The sequence below is a fragment of the Heteronotia binoei genome, chromosome 1 (genome assembly GCF_032191835.1).
Source record: "Heteronotia binoei isolate CCM8104 ecotype False Entrance Well chromosome 1, APGP_CSIRO_Hbin_v1, whole genome shotgun sequence".
NCBI lineage: Eukaryota > Metazoa > Chordata > Lepidosauria > Squamata > Gekkonidae > Heteronotia > Heteronotia binoei.
Genome location: NC_083223.1, coordinates 248,304,364 through 248,324,117, shown reverse-complemented (window position 1 = coordinate 248,324,117; position 19,754 = coordinate 248,304,364). Strand labels below are relative to the sequence as shown.

The following is a 19,754-nucleotide window of genomic DNA, read 5'->3' as shown; positions in this document are numbered from 1 at the left end:
TGACTCCCTGACCTCCTTGGTTGGAGGGAGGCTGGGCGGGGAGGGAGGAGAAGGAACTGCACATTTTTTGTTTCTCCAAATGAGATTTTCTTTAATGCGCAATAGAAGGGCGACGAACCCCCGCAGCGCGCGCTCTCTGCCTTCTTGCAACCGTTAAGAAAGCAACTTCGACTTATTTTTTAATCCAGTTCTTTAAACGGCTAAAGCGCCCGGGACTTCCGCCCCCCTCCCCGGTGCTTTTGTGTCAATGCGGGAAAATGTGTGGTGCGTTGCCTCTGCGAGGGGGGGGGCTCTGTGCAGAGAGGGCGCGAAGATGTCCGCCTTGACTCCTGAGGAGCCCCGTGATTGATTCTCAGGCGCGCAGAGGTTATAAATCGCCCTTTCCCCCGAGACATGCCCAGATAGCTAAACAGAAGAAGGGAAGGGTGCCTTATCGCAGGAGGACAACGGGGGCGATGGGGAGGAGGCTGTGCCAGAAACGTGAGGGAGGCGAGTTTCTTCCTCCCTCGCTTTCAAAGGGAATCCCTGCCAATTAAGCGTTCAGCATAATTCCGGGGGGAAGAAAAACACCTCAATGAATGGACTACAGGAAGCTCGGAAAGGATCTTCCCCAAGTGGGCGAGTGGCATCAGAAGGGTGAATAAGGTTCAATCTGAGCAAAATGGTGCGCTTGTAGCAAAATATGCTTATTTTCTATATATGCATCCATCAGCTATGAACAGGCCGTGATTGTTGACAAAGATCTTGAGGTTGCGGTGGACAGCAGGATGAAATGTCGAATGGGTGTGGAACAGCGGTGAGAAAGGCAAGTTCCGCCTAAAGGCTTGTTAGGAAGGGGCTGGAAACAAAACAAGACGTTTTGAGAACGCTAGCAGAAGCAAATGTGTACAGAATGTAGAAATCGACCGTTCCGCGTTCCGCGGTTTTTTGGAGTACTGGGTTCAGTTCTGGTCACCTTCTTTCAAGAAAAAAAAATGCTGGAATAAAATTTATTTTAGGATTGAATGTGCTCCTCGAATTCTGCTTAGTTTTTCTTTCAAGAATAATGTAGGGGAGAGGGTGCAGAAAAGGGCAACCCAAATAAAAGAAGGAATGAAAACTCTTCTGACGCATTCGAGGATTTCCTTTAGGACTTTCCCCCCTCTCCCTAGTACAAGATTTGGGGGCATCCAGTGAAATAAGGGAGCAGGACAATCACACAGTGTATAAATTACATTCATCGATACAAAGTGTGGCGATGGTCACTGGCGTGGGGTAGCTTTGCAGAAGAATTAGATTCCTGGAGGAGGAGCGATCAGTCCAGGCGAGGAGTCCTGAAGGTTAACAGGTTTATGGCAAGGCTTATTATATGCGTTATCTTCCTCTGGCTGCCTTCTGTAACCCATGTTTTCCATTGCCTATGAAATGTCATGTCTTACTCTGTTTTAATTGCATTACTTTCTAGGTCTGTAATATCATCGTATTGTATTATTTATTGTGTCTCACACTATTGCATTATTTTTTTAATTTTTTTTTTTTTTTTGCAATTTACCTTGAATTTCACAGAGAAAGGCAGACTATAAATAAATAAAATAATTGCGAAATGGAACCTCCGTCGTCAGAGACAGTATGCTACTGTTGCTGAGACACAGACAGCGGGGAAAGGCTATTGCCTTCATCCCTGCTTATGAACGCCTCAAAGTATCTGCCTAATGGCTATGGGGAACAGGGTACTGAGCCTGGTGGACCTTTGGTCTGATCCAGCAGAGCTTTCTTTAGATCCTTACAAGGGAAAGCAGCACGAACAGACAGGGCTGCTTCTTGGAACTGGGGATCATATGCAGGGCGGAACCATTTGCAGAAGGGAAAAGGTAATCCAGTCCTGTAACTCTGAAAGGTCCCATTACCAAGGTCAACGAGAAGGGAGTCTTGCAAACGCTGAATGAATGAATGGCCATGGTCAGCGTTCCTCGCTGGGCTGCCACACTTCCAGGTGGGGCTTCTAAGACATGAAGAACCAGTGATAACCGACAAACACTGCTATAATCCTCTGGCCACACTGCAGCATCTCTTCTTAGTTAAGCGTGGAAGGGTGCAATTTAAGTAGACATATCTAGGATTTCTTGGAGGTATTGCTAGGGTGAGAAATGCTCAAGCGGAATGAAAACTCTCCGTTAAGGCTGGGAAGCCTTTGTCTGTTTATATTTAATACTTTCCCTTGATAGTGAATTATCTCCTGAGGACAGAAAGAAAATCAACGAGTCAACGGGGGCTATATCAAGTCAAGAGGAACAGAACATCAATTAGGATCCCATTGAATTAGATTACTTGCTACTTTCGATGCTCCCTAAGAATCAAGAAATTCTCGGCCACTACTGATTAAGCTGGAGAAGGGGCGGCGGAAGCCACCGTTTAACTACTTGTTGGGTTTGGCAGAGCGCTTAAAAGGAAGTTATCTTATTCAATCTCATCCCGCCATTCCCAGTGCAGCTTTCTATAGTTTCCCCTCCACCAGAGGGGAACAACAACCCTATGAGACAGCTTGGCTGAGCGAGAGTGACTGACTGGAGAGCACCCAGCCAGCGCCTATGGCAGAATGGGGATTTCAATCTGGGTTTCAGCACTCTAGCCCAGGGGTGGCCAAACTGTGGCTCCGGAGTCACACGTGGCCCTTTCACACAAATTGTGTGGTTCTTGAAGCCCCCACCACTCCATAGAGCAGGCTGAGGAAGGCATTTGTCTCTTTAAATCACTTCTGCAGGCCAAGGCTTGGATAATGCATTTAAAGTTAAAGTTGCTTTCTTTCCACCTCTCCCTCCCCATCTATTTGCTTGCCTTCCGTCCTTCCTTGCAGCTTTCAGACATCTGGCATTAATGTCTTGTGGCTCTCAAACATCTCACGTTTGCTCTGTGGCGCTTACCTTAAGCAAACTTGACTACCCCTGCTCTAACTTGCATTCCACGCTGGCGTTGTTGGAAAAACCCACTCTTGATCCATCTGTCTGGGCGCTGGAGAGGGATATCAGACCTGTCTAGTTTTCTGTGCCCCCCATCCCGCTGGGGAGGGATGCGAAGAAAAAACTATTGTTAGACTGGTTTCTGTTCGGCTTTCCTCCCAGTCCCAGCGCAACTCCATCGCCTCCTTTTCCACTAAAAGGTAAAGGAAGGTCCCCTGTGCAAGCACCCGTCGTTTCCGATTCCGGGGTGAGGTCGCATCACGACGTTTTCACAGCAGACTTTTTACAGGGTGGTTTGCCATTGCCTTCCCCAGTCATCTACCCTTCCACAGCAGAGCCCTAAAAGCAAGCTAGACGCTGGGGAGCTAGGGCACAAGGGCTGTCTCGGGCATTTTGCACAGGGTGCCTTCAGAAGAGAAGCAGAGCTTGCCGGGAAGTTGGCAGCGGCATCTTTTCAGTACCGAATGAAAGACTGCCCAGTATTGTGAAGGCCGGAGAAGGGGAGGGGGAGAAGGCATTCTTGGTCAATGAGCGAAAGAGGGGGAGGCAGGGGAGGCTATCTACCACACTGCTCCTTTTTACAATGATCACCGTTTCCTCCCTGGGCCCCTGAGAGCCCTGTGCCGTGTCCATTGCGCATCCATCCTCCGCTCCATACAGGGGGACACAGAAGCCCCGACCACATCTGGCCGCTGAGCTTTCTGGTTGCGGGGTCCAAGCGGAGGAGATAAACAGCCTGGCTTTGATTCTGCTGTTAAGGCCGAGCTGGGAAATCTTCCTCAGAGGAACTGCGCTGAGCTTTGAGGCTGCCAGGATCTGCTTATCCGGAAAAAAGAGGGGCCATTCTGGGGACAGCGCATGTCCGGGCTTCCGACCTGGACCCCTTTCTTGTCAGCATCCAACCTATCACAGCCCCCTGACAACAGAAAGCCTAACATAGACACTTGCTCCCACCCCAGGGAACTAATCCAGTCGCTTGTTTCAAAGCAAAGTTTCCCGCTGGACGCCTGTCCCAGGCCAACAAACCCTCAGGAGACACTGGGAAACTTTTCAGGATTATTCAAACTAATCTTAGTGCCCCCCTCCCGCCTCGGTCCCCAAACTCAACTGTACTTCCCAAGGTCAGAAAACGTGCCTGCTGAACGCCGTCTTGGGTTTTTCGAAGCCCAAGCAAGAGAGTGGAATGAAGTACAAGAAGGCAGGACCCCGCCCTGGCCTGGATAGCCCGATCTCGTGAGCTCTGAGAAGCTAAGTGGGGTCAACTCTGGCAAGTATTTAGAAGGGAAATCTCCAGAGAATACCAGGAATCAGAAGACAGAGGCAGGGTGTATCAAGTCACTTATCTAAATGTCCTCCATGCCCCAGTATCAATCACCAGAGGTCGCAATGACGTCCAGGCATGGGGATACACACAGACGAAAGACAGAAAGAGAAGAGAGAGGGGGGAGGGGGAAAAGAAGGAAGGAAGGAAGGACACCAAGGGATTCAGGACCATGGACAGTTCTCGGGCGGACAAGCCCCCTGGAGCATGCCCAGGTTGTATTCACTCTAAATCAGGCTTTTTTGGAAGCATGTTTGCTTGACTTCTACAGAGCTTCTTTGTCAGCAAGCTGGGTCAGAACAGGCTTACTTGGTTCCATAGAAGCAGAAGCTTTAGTGGGCAGCGGCAGAAGGTTCTCGGAATGGTGGGCCCAGACACGGGGGAAGTAGGCATAGAAGGCGGGATGAACCCCAGAGGCGGGATGGGGCTAAGAGGTGCCCGAGGGAGGGCGGGGCGCTAGTTATCCCGGGGTGGGGGAGAGATCTGCAATGTGTAGAGCACGATATCCGCTTTAAGCAATGCAGGGCTCAAAGAAAGGGAAGGAAATCCAGAGCTCCACTGCCCAGCTTCCCTCTCTGTTCTTGGCTCTGGTTCTAGGACAGGCTGCATGTTGGATTTCTTCAGGGCACTTCCTTTCTTTCTTGCCCTGGAGCTGCCCAGCCGACAAGGCACATCCGCCGCCTTCCTAAGCTTCCCCCGCAAAAGGTGAACATCGTGTCTTCTGCCGAGCCTGCCTCTCGCACTCTTATGTCTCCGGGTCAGCTGCAAAAATGAAGGGAAATTCTCCCTGGCGGTTGGCAGGACTGTTCCACACAAAGCCACCCGCCCGAAGGTCTGAGGTCAGAGGGAGACCTAAGATCTGCCCCTCTTTGGCTACCCAGCCTGCTAGGCGCTGTCCAGACCTCTGTGCTGGCGGTGGGGGCCAAAACCAAGGCTAGGGCTGGTCCAGGAATGGCTCTGCTGGGAGCCACGGAAGGGAAGGCTTGCTCAGGCGTGAACGCCAGACGGGCCTCGAGGCCATGAGCAGTGAAAAGGGGAGGGGAGGAGAGAGGGGAGCACTCAAAGGAAACCAGCCGGGAGACAACTGGAGGCTCCTCGGCGGCTTCGCTCCCCCGTGTGGTTGTTGCAGGGGATGAAGACTGGAAGCTGACTGTGGCTGAGAGGATTTCTGTAACCCACAGTGAGAACAGAGTCACAACCCGAGTTAGCCGAAGGAATGACTCCGCTCCATTACAGCAAGGGGGGCGGCAGTCTCCTCCTCTGGAGGGGAGGGGGTGTCTTCTCTTTAGTAAAGACCAGCAGACATAGGCTCTTCTGCTGCTGGGTCAAGTCTCTCCGCTAAGCAGAGGCAAGTGCCTCTGGGCAGGAAGGTGACTCTTTAGTGCAGAAGTGCTGCTGAACATGTCCACTCTTAACTTCCCAGAACAACCTCAGTCCATTTTCTCTCGTGAAAACCCAGAAGTACCTCGACGGATCTGCCTCTTTCTAAGCTGCTGGCGGTGCAAAGTCCGAAGCGGGTCCCGCTTGGGAACTGAAAGAATAAACTGAGAGGTTTTGTTTGTTTTTAAACATATAATGCAAATTGCATCTGGTGAAATGAGCTCGGACTTATGGTGGAAGACATGTTATTAGTCCTTACGGTGCACCTGATTCTTGTTTTTATAAACTGAGGAGGCGTCTTCTAATGACCTCCCCAAATGTCTTTATCGCAGCCTCCCGCTGGGTGAGGCGGGGCACGAGATCCAGGAGGCACCACCCGCCAAACAGCGGCTGGAGCCTGCGAAAGCCTAGCAGACGGACTGCGGCGGTGCATGTCGGGAACTGTAGTTTCTCCTCTGAGCGCCTGAATGCGCGCGCACCACCCCAGGTTCCACCTCCTTCCCGGCAGGCTCCGCAGCTGCAGGTGGAGGAGTGGCGGGAGTGTGGCCAAGATGGCGGTTCCGGGCGGTGCTGCTGAGGAAGCGCGGCGTGGCAGGTCAAGTACGGGGGAGGCGGGTTGGACGAGGAGGTAAAAGGGATACAATTCGTTGGAAGATCCGGGGATTGGAGTTCCCTTTGGTTTCTTCTGCATAGTGGGCTCCGCTCCATTACAGCAAGGGGAAAATCGCTCTTCATATGCTTGGAGACTCCTCAGACATCTTGAAGCGCGGATTCATAAACCGCTGAGAGGGGAGGACTCCTTTGTAAAATGAAGGGCACGGCCCCTGGCTGGGAAGGGTGGGGTGGAAAAGAACTGCGGCCGATCTCCCTTCTCCCTAATGTATTCTCTCCCTCCCTTTCTCCTACACAGCGGGAGGAGGGATGACTCGCTGGACACTCTCCTCTCCTGCCTGCCCCTCACCCCCTCGCTTTCCCCGCGGAAAAGGACCACAAGCCAGTCAAAGACTGAACCACCATTGCTCAGGACCAGCAAGCGGACCATCTACACAGCAGGGCGGCCCCCCTGGTACAATGAGACAGGCACGCCTTTCAAGGAAGCCTTTGTGATCGGTAAGGAAACTCAAATATGGCCTTGGTATGTCCTCAGCTTCCCTGACTGACCATGGGCTCTGCCTTGATGGTCTGGTCCTGGCACAGCTAGCTAGATCTCTCTCTTTCTCTCTGTGCCTTGCTTCCAGTGCTTCTTGTCTGGACCCGCATACTGGGTCCTGGAACTCCCCTTGTCCTTTCTTGCCTTTATTGGAGGCTGTAGTTCCCTGTCCATATGAGAGAGGCTAAAATACCAGCTGCTGACTAGACCTTTGGTTTTGGCTGGCTGATTCCAAAGCAACTGCTGGGATTTGGCAGCATCTGGTATGGAAACAACATCTGTGCTTGCTCATTGCAGCACAGGATTGATGGGGCTTGATTGCTAGCAGATGTTCTATGGATGGGAGAAAGGAAAGAAGAAGAGAAGATATTGGATGTATACCATGCCCTTTATTTGGAGTCTCAGACTGGCTTGAAATCTCCTTTCCCTTCCCCTTCCCACAACAGACGCCCTGTGAGGTAGCTGGGGGCTGAGAGAGCTCTTTTGAGAACTGCTCTTGAGAGAACAACTCTGAGAGAACTTGTGACTAACCCAAGGTCACACCAGCAACTGCATGTGCAAGGAGTTGGGAATCAAACCTGGTTCTCTCAGATTAGAGTTTGTGCTCTTAACCGCTATACCAAACCGGCTCTTTCTATGGGCTCTGGGAATCATAAGATAAGGAACATGCTGGGGATCTGGGGGATCTTAGGATAAGGAATGTGCTGTACAGTTCACAAGATAGGTTAGAGAGAAAGACTAAAGGATTCTCCCACTTTTTGTAATAATAGTTTTTTGCTTTATGCATCTCTAACTGTGTAGGGTATGGGGGCTTTAGAATTAATCACTAGCTCATTCTCCCCTCTTCTTTATTTTTATTTTATTTTTATTTTTTTTATTTATCTGGGATTTATATCCCGCCCTTCCCATCGAGTGGCTCAGGGTGGCTTACAACATATGTAAAACTAACATAAAAATACCGTAAGAACCTAAGAGAAGCCGTGTTGGATCAGGCCAGTGGCTCATCCAGTCCAGTACTCTGTGTCACACAGTGGCCAAAACCCAAGTGTCATCAGGAGATCCACCAACAGGGCCAGAACTCCAGAAGCCCTCCCACTGTTGCTCCCCAAGCACCAAGAATACAGAGCATTACCACCCCAGATATAGTGTTCTATCTATACCTTGCAACTAATAGCCACTGATGGACCTCTGTTCCATATGTTTATCTAATTCCCTCTTGAAGTTGTCTGTGCTTGTAGCCATTGCCACTTCCTGTGGCAGTCAGTTCCATGTTTTAATTACTCTGTGGGTAAAAAAGTACTTCCGTTGATCTGTTATCAACCTACTGCTCATTAATTTCTTTGAGTGGCCACAAGTTCTTGTATTGTGAGAAAGGGGACAAAGTACTTCCTTCTCTACCTTCTCTATCCCATGCATAATTCTGTAAACCTCTGCCATGTCATCTCTCAGTCATCATTTCTCCAAGATAAAGGCCCTAATCTCTTTAATCTTTCTTCATAGGGAAAGCATTTCATCCCCTTAATCCTTTTCTGCACTTTTCCTAGTGCTATACTGCTTTTTTTGAGGTGTGGTGGCCAGAACTGTACAAAATATTTCACATGAGGCTGCATTGTCAATTTACCAAGGGGCATTATGATACTGGCTGATTTGTTTTCAGTCCCATTCCTAATAACCCCCAGCATAGCATTGTCAACATTTTTAGTGAGTTATTTACCACGACTCCCAAGAACTCTCTCCTAGTCAGTCTCTGCCAGTTCGGACCCCATCAGCATGCATTTGTAGTTTGTTACCTTTCATTGTCGCTTTGTCTTGTCCTTAGAATGTGAGTTGCTGCTTCTCCCAGGTGGACTCTGACTTTTGGCTATGATGAGACTAATATCAGAGCTGTTCTCCACATTGATTTTTCCTGGTGTCTCTCTGGTAGTAGTTCCCAAGACTCTAATCCTTCCAGTTTAAACTCTTTAGATGGCCTGCTTCTCATTATTCCCCATCAGTTGAAGGATTCAGAGTCCCCTCTGCTCTGTTTGTAGGCTTGTGTGGTGGAAGCGCATCAGGCAAGACCACAGTGGCCAATAAAATAATTGAAGCTCTGGATGTGCCTTGGGTGGTACTGCTCTCTATGGACAGCTTTTACAAGGTGGGTGGCTTTGATACAGCCTTTTGGTTCAGCCCTCTAGAGCTAAAGCCAGGCTAGCTAATCCCTAATTACTAAATCTGTAAGAGTTGCTTTTCTGACCACCTTGCCTGTGGTGCTCTCCTAGGTGCTGAACAAAGAACAACAGCAGCAGGCTGCCTGTAACGAGTACAATTTTGACCACCCTGACGCCTTTGACTTCGACCTGTTGATCAGTGTCTTAAGGAAACTCAAAGAAGGAAAGAGTGTTAAAGTTCCAGTCTATGATTTCACCACACACAGCCGGCGTAAAGAGTGGGTATGTGAGGGAAGGCAGTGGGAAGAAGGATCTCTGTCTCTTATATGGCTTGTTGTGTGAATAGATATGGCCACTAAAACTGGGTCTTTGGGTCATGAGAAGACCTGGATTTAATTATGTAACTTGTAGAAGCTTCTCAGGTGAATATATGGCTACAAAGTTCTCAGGAAATGGAGGTTTGGGCTTGCAGAAAATTAGGAAGAGGAGTTAAAGTGTGCATGCCTCATCTAGACTCAAGGAGAAATCAACACTGAGGTGCTGTTGGTAGAAGAAGCACTTTAAGTGTGTATTAAAAAGATATCCTTGCTGCAGTCCTGTTTGGCCCAAGCTATAAAATACTTGCTTAAATCAAAAGACCTTGAAAGGTTTGTGCAGAATATGAGGTGTCAGGTTTTGTGGAGCCCGTGAAGGCTATGCATTTGAACCTAGCCTCTACTAATATGCAGAATCTTATTTTAAATGGTCTGACATGGAAGTCTTGTGCTGGGAAGTAGTATATTAAAAGTAGCCATTGAAACTGTAGAGCCGCCTCCACATACGTACATAAGGCCAGGCTCACTGATGGCACTGCAGATTTTCTTTTAAAGAGGAATAGATGTAGTGGGTCTCTGGGGGCTAAATGACTGATGAGTTTAAAAATCCAACTGAGATTACTTTTTAATTCAGAATGGTGAGCAAAGACTACCAGTGCTTTAAAAAGAACTTGCATTGCACCTTCAAGGGGGAAAACCTGCTTTCTTTGTTAAAACAAAAGCTCAGGTTATGAAGATTCTCCAGTCTGAGACTGTCTTGCCTTCCTAGTGCCATGGGGCTGAGGACGTTTGCATTCCCAAATGAGATCTTCAAAGAGAGTGGCATCTTTCAGGATCTTTTAAACCCTAATGGGGTGGGGGTGGGGTTGACATTAAGCTGTGTGTTGTATTTGAAAGGCAGGGTAGTGTAGCAGATGAAATGCTGCCCTATAACCAAAGAACCGGGTCTGTTGAATGTACTCTCTTGAGGAGCCTGAGAGACACCGCTCATCTGCTTGAGCCTTGACACTTCCTCTCTTTGCAGAAAACTGTCTATGGGGCCAATGTGATTGTGTTTGAAGGGATTTTGTCCTTTGCCAATAAGGAGCTTCTGCAGGTACTGTCCTGGTCTAAAGAGTGGAAACATAGGTCCTGGGATGGGGTGGTCTATTGGATGCCCGTTTTTGAACTGACAAGATTGGGGGAGACCTCTGTCCCATTTCCCCTGCCTGTAATTCTCACCTTAACCCATGGCTCCTCCAGCTCCTGGACATGAAGGTGTTCGTGGACACGGACTCGGACATCCGGCTGGTACGGCGGCTGAAGCGGGACATCATGGAGCGTGGGCGGGATGTGGTGGGAGTCATCAAACAGTACAGCAAGTTCGTGAAGCCGGCCTTCGAGCAGTACATTGAACCCACTATGCAGGCAGCGGACATAGTTGTGCCCCGGGGTGAGGAGGAGAACTTGTTAAGACTGTGATTGGGGGGGGGGGGGGGGAGAAGAGTCTTGGTGCATACTGACAGCTTCTCAAGGTGGGATGAAAAGGCATTGGGAAAAAAATTTGGCAGCTGCTAATGAAACAAAAGGGGATATGGCAGTTTTGGCTCCTGTTGTGGCATTTGCTTCATTTGGAGATCTAACCAGGAAGCCTGTTCCTGCATTGCCTGGTAGATTTCTGTGCTCAGCAGGAGTTGTTCACTCTGCTGGCCCCTTTGATTTTTGCAAGAGGCTTTTTCTTGTGGTTCATTCTGGTTTTGGATTTAAGCTAAATTGGAACTTCTTCAAATTTCTAAGTTTGCATATTTACTGCATTTCAAATTTGGGAGGTGGGGAGACCCGCCTAGTACATTATAATGTTAATCTAGCAAGAGAATACTTACAAAATGTCAACACCCTTGCATGTCACTTAGTGAATTTCTTTGCCACTTCTCCAGAACCTGCTGCTGGTGACTTTATGGAAATCAAATAGAAATTTATAATATTTGATGAACTGCCAACAAATATTTAAGTATTCTGTAAATGGGTGAATTTGGGGACATAGTTAATTTAAACTGTGCTACACATAGGGGTTGAGAATAAGCTGGGATGTTAGTAGTTCAAGTTTTATCTTGGCCTTGAGATAAAGACCCTTGGTCTTTTTGTTTAGGCCTCTCACCCATCCCCCATTCTATAGCACTATGAAATAATGTTACTATAAGTTTGATAAACAAAATGTCCTCATTGTCTTCTCTGGGAAATGTGCCCACATCTGGTTGCCTTGAGGTCTCTGGAGCCTCCATCTTTACTTTTATATATTTTCATAATTATGCTCTGTTTTTGTCCCCAGTGGGGATCCAGAGTTGTTTATTTTCCCTTTCTCTGTGAGGTGGGGGAGGGGGGAGTGGCTCAAGTTGCAGCTGGTTTAAAGTGACCTTGTAGGATTTTCCAGGCAAGAAATGAACAGAGTTAGTTTGCCATTGCCTACATGTAACAACCCTGGACTTCCTTGGCAGTCTGTCATCCAAGTAGTAGCCAGGGTTGACCCTGCTTAGCTTTTGAAATCTGATGAGATTGGGCTAGTTTGGCCAAGTTGGCAGCTGTGCTGGTCTGAAGCAGTAGAACAAAGTAGGAGTCAAGTGGCACCTTTAAGACCAACAAAGTTTTATTCAGAATGTAAGCTTTTGTGTGTTCTAAGTGCACTTCATCAGACGAGGAATCAGGTACAGTGAGCAGAGCTACATATAGCTGGTAGGCAGTGGATTAGAATGCAAAATGATACAAATTTAAGATCCAATGGCAAAATGATGATATTAACAAATTGAAAGAACATTTGGTCTGGACAGCATGAGCATGAGAAAGCAATAAAACAGTAATATGTCAAAATGTGAGAATGTTTGTTAATTACTCTATTGTTATAAGCCTGGGCCAAAAAGAGGGCATTTCTTTCTCAGAAGTTTTTCCCATCCAACTGATTTACCTTTTAACATGTAACATACATATAGTTTGCCATTAGAAGAAAAATACATTAACATATAGTGGAAGATGGGTTTAGTATATGTAATAAGATAACAGCCAATATCCCTATTTGAATATGTCAATACAGGTAGAAGAGAAATACACTGGATAGTGATGTTCTTGTTCAGTTTGCGAGGTAGGTTAGGCTGTGAGGAAATTACTGATCCAAGGTAACCCACTGAGCTTCCATGGCAGAACAGGGTTTCGAAGCTAACGTTATGATATTCTCACACTAACCACTACACCACAGTCCCATTTGCAGTTCTGTGTTCCCAGAGTAGGAGTGCCAGATACCTTAAATCTCCCCAGCTGGGGGGATCACGAAAATAAATGGTACTCCTCCTTTTCCCACTACTTCTTCAGGTGGGGAGAACTTTGTTGCTCTGGACTTGATTGTTCAGCACGTGCACAGCCAGCTGGAGAAGGTAAGGACATTGGAGGAGGGGACTCTGGGGTGAGGGGAGGGAAGAGCTACTGTCCCTTGCCTCCACTGCTTCAGAATGGTCTGTAGCCCAGCACTGTCACTCTCCATGTCACACCCCCCCAATATCACACCCCACCTTGAGACTCCAGTCCAGGATTTGTTCCCTCCCATACCTACTTTCGCCAACTTCACTCCAAGCCCTGTTTCAACAAACTGTGAATCCCCTGCAAATTTCATTCCCAAACTCACATAAAATGCAGCTCTTCGCAGTCTGCCTCCAGGCCCATCACACTGTAGCCACTCCTGAGTTAATGAGCAGTGGAGGGGATTGGGTGGGGGAGTGTGCCAGCAAGGGCTAGCATCCCGAGCCAGGCCGTGGGGCAGAGCTTGCTGTGTGCAGTGACTGGCTGTTCTGTGTTTCTCTCCCACCTCCCTCCGCCCCCTGCCTTGTAATGACTGCTGCCTTCCGATGTGGGCTCCTACTGCTGATGCCCAGCGTGAAATCACGGTCAGGTATGACGGCGGCCCTGAAGGAGCAGAACTAGACCCTTTCCTCCCCACCCCCCACCTCATCCTGCCTTGCCCCCATCCTGGTGCCTTTCCCTGCCGCACAGCAAGCCAGCCAGTGGGAGAGCAGCTGGGTAGTAGCGGGGGGTCTTCTGGCAAGTTCAAGAGGCAACTTGGGGAAAAGGAGCTGGATGTGGTGAAGGAAGTGTAGGGAGCCTTTACCTTTTGGGTTGTTCTGGAGAGAGAACAACACACACAATGCTGGCTGCTTCCTGGCCTTCTTTCTGGGTCTTGAATTACAGCTGGTCTCCAGACTGTGGAGATCAGTTCTTCTGGGTAGCATGGCAGCTTTGGAGGGCAGACTCTATGGTATCACATCCCCACTGAGCTCTCTTCCTTCCCCAGATTCTACCCTCCCCAGGGACTGCGTCCAAATCTCCATGAATTTCTGAAGTTGCATTTGGCACCCCTGCTTGTAACATGTGCTCTCCTGGGTGACTGGGCAGCTCTGCCTTTTTTCCCAAAAGCCAGCAGAGCTTGCTTTGGAGGTCTGGGTTGTGCTGCCTAGTCATTCCAAGACTCGCTAAATGGAGCAGGGGAGGTTGTGGTGTGCTGCCCTGTCTGTTCCTGCTGCTTGGGGGCTGTCTTTGATGAAAAATTTTTTAGACTTGGCAGTAGCTTCCTGAACACCTTCCACCCTCCCATGCATACCCCTCTTGGCTTCTGATGGGCTCTGTGAAAGGTGCATGTGTGTATGTGTGACAGCATCTGCCCTGCCTTGCCCAATGGTGGGTGGGATGGAGAGAGAAGGGGTACAGCAGCTGTTACTCTTCCTGCAGCAAAGCTTTGGGGTCCCAGCTGCTCCCCCCCTACTTTGGTACTGTGGGGCAGATCCCTTCTTCTGCTCCCCCTCCCACCCCTTATGTGTGTGGCAGGAAGCTGCTGCCATTTTGCCCCCCTCCTAATACCCTCTGTCTATCTGTCTGTCTATCTATCTCTCTTCCGTCCCTGCTGGGCCCTGGCGTCTTCACCAGAGGAAGCTACGCTGGCATATGTGAGGACACTCGGTCTCCTTTGGCTGTTTCCTGCTGCCTTGCCCCTTCCCTTGGTGTGGTGTTTGTTGGGATGGGGATGTGTGTGTGGGGGGAAGCTGGCAGATTTTCCTGCTATTTCCATGCACTGAAGTTTGCGGTGGGTAAGGGGAGAATGACGTTTTATAGCTGCATTGTTTGACATCAGTATGGACAGTGGCTCGCTTGCTTGTGCCCAGGTTAGCCTGGCCCGAAGTGCCACCTCCTGCTGCAGTACCGCAGCTCAGCAAACAGCCCCCCCCTTTCCTCCTGCTTGGGCTTCTGTCCAGGAAGGAGGGCAGCCTCCCCTGCCCATTCTGTGAGAAGTGGTGCTCTTTTCTTGACCCTGGACATCTGTGCCTTTGCCTCTTTGCACAGAGAGGGAATTTGGGCTGTCAGTTATGGGAGGGTCCAGGAGCTTCATAGATAGGGTGGCAGAGAAGTCCCATTGAGGCACAAATGTTCATGCAGTCTGCAGGCACTCCTTGACCCTTCAGAAGGGTGTAATGGTGGGGGGAAGTCTCATGTACAGAACGCCCTTTCTTCTGCATGAACGACGTACTCTTCTATTCCCAAACAGAGCAGCCTTGGCCTCAGCCCACCAGGGACAGCCGTTGCCGAAGACGCTGAGCGTCCTGGAGAGCACACCGCAAGTCCGTGGGATGCACACTATCATCAGGTACTGCGTATGCTGTAACACTGGTTCTTCCTTTCCTTTGTGGCCTAAGGAGGCTAGAATAGTAGCTTCTGGGGGAGGGTCCCTTGGTCTGGAGACCCTGCCAATTCAGAGGCAGGTTAGGGTAGAATCAGTGTGGCTTGGCCTGCCTTGTTCCAGAATATGTTCTTGGGTATGGAAATGGTAATAGCCTGAGGGAATAGCTCACTTTTTTCTCTTTATTCCGTAGGAACAAAGATACCACCAGGGATGAGTTTATCTTCTACTCCAAGCGTCTTATGCGTCTGCTGATAGAGCACGCTCTCTCTTTCTTACCACTCAAGGTATTGCATCCTTTCTAGTCATCACCCTTCCTTTGGGATGCCAGAGGCCAACAGACTATTCTCTGGGGCCTTGATGCTGTGTGTAGACCACTGGCCTTGTGCTAGTGACAGCACTTCCTCCCCTTCCTTTCTCTTTCCCTAAGCAACAGCAGCCTGTCTTGGTTTTTCACAGCCGGTGACTGTGGAGACACCACAGGGGACAGTTTATGAAGGGAAGCGTTTCCACAGGCAGCGGGTGAGCCACTCTTCTCTTCCCCAAGCATTCAGAGGATTGGAGAAGGACCTGAATTTGGTAGGGAGTCTGGGAGAGTCTGATAACACAGGAGGCTGCATTGTGCTGAGCCAGACAATCAGACATCCCACTTTTCTCCCCTCTGAGATTTTAGAGTAGCTTATAATACCGTTCTCTGTTGTGTCCTTACAATCCTGTGGGGTTGGTTAAGCTGAGAGTGGGACTGGCCCAGAGTCACCCAGAAAGCTTGCTCGGTGGAGTCAGGATTCAGACCTGGGTCTCACAGATCCTTGGCTGGCATTCTAACACACTGGATCTCAATTTGAAATGTCAGGGTTTATTGAATCAGTTTTGTTGTGTTTCTATGTCAAGTGGACTGTTTGTTTTTATGCACTCTTTGGGAAGTTCTATGCTAAATGGCCCTCAACAAAAGAGTTTAGGAGAAGGGTGTTGATATAGTGGTGGGGTGGGGGTGCAGGGACTAAGATGGGCTATCCCACCAAATCTCAGTGACTACTACTTTCTCCCCTCCAGATCACTGGTGTCTCCATCCTGCGTGCAGGCGAGACCATGGAGCAGGCCCTCACGGCCGTCTGCAAAGATATCCGCTTGGGCAAAATCCTCATCCAGACCAATCATGACACAGGGGAACCTGAGGTGGAGAGTGGAATGGGGAGGGTGGGGAGATACAATACTGGGACAGGGGAATTGTGAAATGTGGGATGGCCTGGACCGACTGACACGGCTCCCTTGTCCTCTTCCCAGCTGCACTACCTCCGGCTGCCCAAGGAGATCAGCGAAGATTATGTCATCTTGATGGACAGCACCGTGTCCACAGGGGCTGCTGCCATGATGGCTGTGCGGGTGCTGCTCGTAAGTGAAGATCCCATGACATGCAATGTGGAGACTCACGGAGGGGTGTGGGTGTCAGGATTGCAGCTGGGGCTGGAGACATAAACAGAGTCATGTGCCTTGTAGGTTGACTGTTAGGACACAAGGATTTCATCAATACTGATGTCATGAGATTGGGGCTGTGGGTCTCCCATATCCCTGTTAGAGCTTGGAACTTTCAGGGTGTGTGTATTCAGGAATCAATTTGGGGAGATACGTGGCTTTCTACCCACATGCACATGAAGCTCCCTTATACTGAATCAGGCCATTGGTCCATCAAGGGCAGTATTGTCTACTCAGACTGGCAGCGTCTCTCTCAAGTTGTGCTCTTTCATATCACCTATTCCCTGGTCCTTTTTAACTGGAGATGGTGGGGATTAGAGGCTGTTCCTTTGAGCCCCTGCCTGTAAACTGGGCAGTGGTTGTGCAGGGGAGCTCATTGCTGGATATGTTACCTTGCCCTTTCTTTATATAAATGACTCATTGTTGACTATCTTTCTTGGTTATTTTAACAGATTATTATTTTTATATTGCATTGTTCTCCCCCAGCCTGGATCCTGACTGGCAGGAGAAAGGTTGAATGTGTATACATATTGTAAATAAATATGCCGCAGGATCATGACGTGCAGGAGGACAAGATCTTCCTCCTTTCGCTGCTGATGGCTGAGATGGGGGTCCATTCAGTGGCCTATGCCTTTCCCCGCGTACGTATCATTACCACAGCTGTGGACAAGAAAGTCAACGAGGAGTTCCACATTATCCCTGGCATTGGTAAGTGGGAGCTGATCCTCTGAAACCATATCTCATTTGATTTTTTATCACATCTACAGCATTGTTTCCTACCAAGCAAAGACCTTGCAGCTTAGCAGCATGTCTTGAAGAAGCAAAAACTAGTCTCCCTTTTTTGTGGAGGGGAGGGGATTGAAAATATATATGAGTAAGAAGCAGCTTTTTTAGAGGAAGACACAGAGTCTGCCCTTCTCTAAGGATTTGCCATTGCTTAAGAATTTGGTTTAATGTCTGGACTTCTATGGGTAGGGGCAGAACTTTCAGTTTCCTCTGCCACATTGTTAAGAAATGTTCCTTTCTCTCCTGTCAGGCAACTTTGGAGACAGATACTTTGGCACTGATAGTACCACGGGTTGGTACGAGAATGACGGTGTGGACTGCTGAGCTTGTTTGGCGGAGCAGCACTTCATCTCTTTGGTGAGGGGGCAAGTCCCTGCCACAGGCACTGCTGTAAGGACCACTGCAGCGCTTAGCAGAGGCCACAGTTCTGCATGTGCCCCCCTTCTCTGGCGCATCAGATGGAGAACTGCTGCCACTGCTACCTCCTTGGCCACAAAGGGTCCCCTCTTGATATTTATTGGTATTTATGGGGGTACTTTGTTTCCTTCCCGGCCGCTGCCCCTTCCAGCGCTGACTGGCTTTACTGAGGCCTAATGTGCTAGTTGAAGGGCCCTGCTTAAGGGGACCATCTCACAGTAGCCTGTAAAATTGTCCTGGTGCCCCATTTATGCCCTTTCTAGCAGGCTGGGCAGAGCCTGATGCAAGCAGGCCTCAACAATAGGACTCTGACTTCTGGTCTGGAAGGCTTCTCTGGCTGTTGCCTCATTCACAACCTCCCTTTTCCATCACATTAGCCCCCCCTCCCTGCTATCTGTTGAAAATGATTGCACAGGCCTTCAGCACCACAAACATGGCAATAAGGGATCCATCTTGGAGAGAGTCCACTGCTCCCCTTTTGCCCAGAGCTGGGTCTACCTTCCTCCAAGTTGGCCTGGAATAGACTCTGGTCACCTGCACACTCCCTTGTCCTCTTTTCAGGTGGGTGAATGGGGGTCAGGGGCTGTACAGCCCACCCACACTTGCTCTGTATTGTCAGTACTGTACTCAGCTGCCTTCCTTGCTTTTTGTACGTGATAATAAAAACTGACACAAACGTGTGCTTGTTATTTTGGGGGTCAGCATATTTCTTGTTGGTGTTTGACAGCAGTTAAGGTAGGTGTGTGGGTGTGCTTTTGTGCCCAGGGTTTGCTACAGTTCCTATGGTGCCAGTAGCAGAACTGTGTTGTCATGCTGAGGAGAGGACTTCTGGTTATGCTGACATCATCCTTGCGCTCTAGTGGTACCATACAGTGAAGAAGAGCGGTTTTGGCTCATTGCGGCTCTAGTTTTCACATTTGTATTGCTATTTTTTTATTTATAAACACGTAAGTTATTTTAGTTTCCATTTATGGCACAAAAGAGGGACCTTCATGCTATAAATAATTCTAGAGGGTTCCTGGTTTACTTACTTTACATCCTAGCTTGCTAAGCAGGATCACAATCAGAAAGGATATATGACGCTTAAGAAGATTGATATGCAATATATTAACTGCCCTTTCTGGGGAGGACAGGAGAATTACGTAGGAGGGAACAAGGGAAGGCTTCCTAAAAGATAGGATGCCTTGGTACATTTTCCCATTGGTGGTGCTGGAGTGGCTGTTTAGTCCCCTGATGGGGGTCAAGTCTAAGAATTCGCCATAGTCCAAATGGGATGAGGCTGCCCTTCAGAATTGCAACTAAGGTAAGATTTTGAACATATGAAGCTGCCTTCTACTGAATCAGACCCTGGGTCCATCAAAATCAGTATTGTCTACTCAGACTGTCAGCGGCTCTCCAGGGTCTCAAGCTGAGGTTTTTTACGCCTACTTGCCTGGACCCTTTTTAGTTGGAGATGCCAGGGATTGAACCTGGGACCTTCTGCTTACCAAGCAGATGCTCTACCGCTGAGCCTCTGTACCTCTCCTTTTCCTTTCTTATATAGGCCATTATGAGCAAGAGTCCGTGAAAAGAGTACAAAGAATAGGGTGGGGTGGAGAGGATTTGGAAGGAGGCAGCCTTGATGGTCTCCTACTTTCCCCCACCAAAAGGTAGAAGAAATCTGGGATTTTGTGCAAGCTCAACCCTGTGGAGGGGGCTAGTGTTACCCCCCTCTTTCATTCCCTGTGTGTCCAGTGTGGTGCAGTGGTTAAGAGCGGTGGATTCTAATCTGGAGAACTAGGCTTGAGTTCCTGCTCCACATGCGGTTGCTGGGTGACCCTGTTCTGTCAAGAGCAGTTCTCAGAGCTCTCTCAGCCCCAACTACCTCACAGGGTGTCTGTTGCTGGGAGAGGAAGGGAAAAGAGATTGTAAGCTGCTCTAAGACTCTAAGAGAAGGGTGGGATATAAATCCAATATGTTGCCTTTGACAACATATAATCCAATATTCTTTCTTTGTTAGTACCCAAACACTTGTTTTCAGGGGATTGGAAGGACAGAGTGCTTTGCAAAGATTTTTCTTTTGCATTTCAGTAATGCCCCAGAAGAGCTCTGTTGGGTCGGGGAAGAGACTGAGGGTGGTCAGTGAGTGACTATAGTGA

At 48.9% G+C, this 19,754-nt stretch overlaps 1 protein-coding gene across 2 annotated transcripts; it reads left to right on the top strand.

The window, feature by feature from the left end:
* The first annotated feature begins 6,126 nt into the window (after positions 1 to 6,126).
* Positions 6,127 to 18,292, top strand: LOC132580428 (uridine-cytidine kinase-like 1). Of its 2 annotated transcripts, none has more exons than XM_060251226.1 (15): positions 6,127 to 6,232; positions 6,548 to 6,747; positions 8,818 to 8,924; positions 9,049 to 9,219; positions 10,276 to 10,347; positions 10,494 to 10,683; positions 12,591 to 12,652; positions 14,193 to 14,212; positions 14,809 to 14,907; positions 15,134 to 15,227; positions 15,400 to 15,462; positions 15,994 to 16,116; positions 16,225 to 16,332; positions 16,965 to 17,121; positions 17,450 to 18,292. In XM_060251226.1, exons 1-15 carry the CDS (start codon positions 6,189 to 6,191, stop codon positions 17,521 to 17,523), a joined length of 1,584 nt encoding a protein of 527 aa, XP_060107209.1. In that variant the 5' UTR covers positions 6,127 to 6,188; the 3' UTR covers positions 17,524 to 18,292. The 2 variants fall into 2 exon arrangements, with proteins under 2 accessions (XP_060107209.1, XP_060107217.1); XM_060251234.1 differs by lacking the exon at positions 14,193 to 14,212 and adding an exon at positions 13,148 to 13,164.
* Positions 18,293 to 19,754: the final 1,462 nt, after the last annotated feature.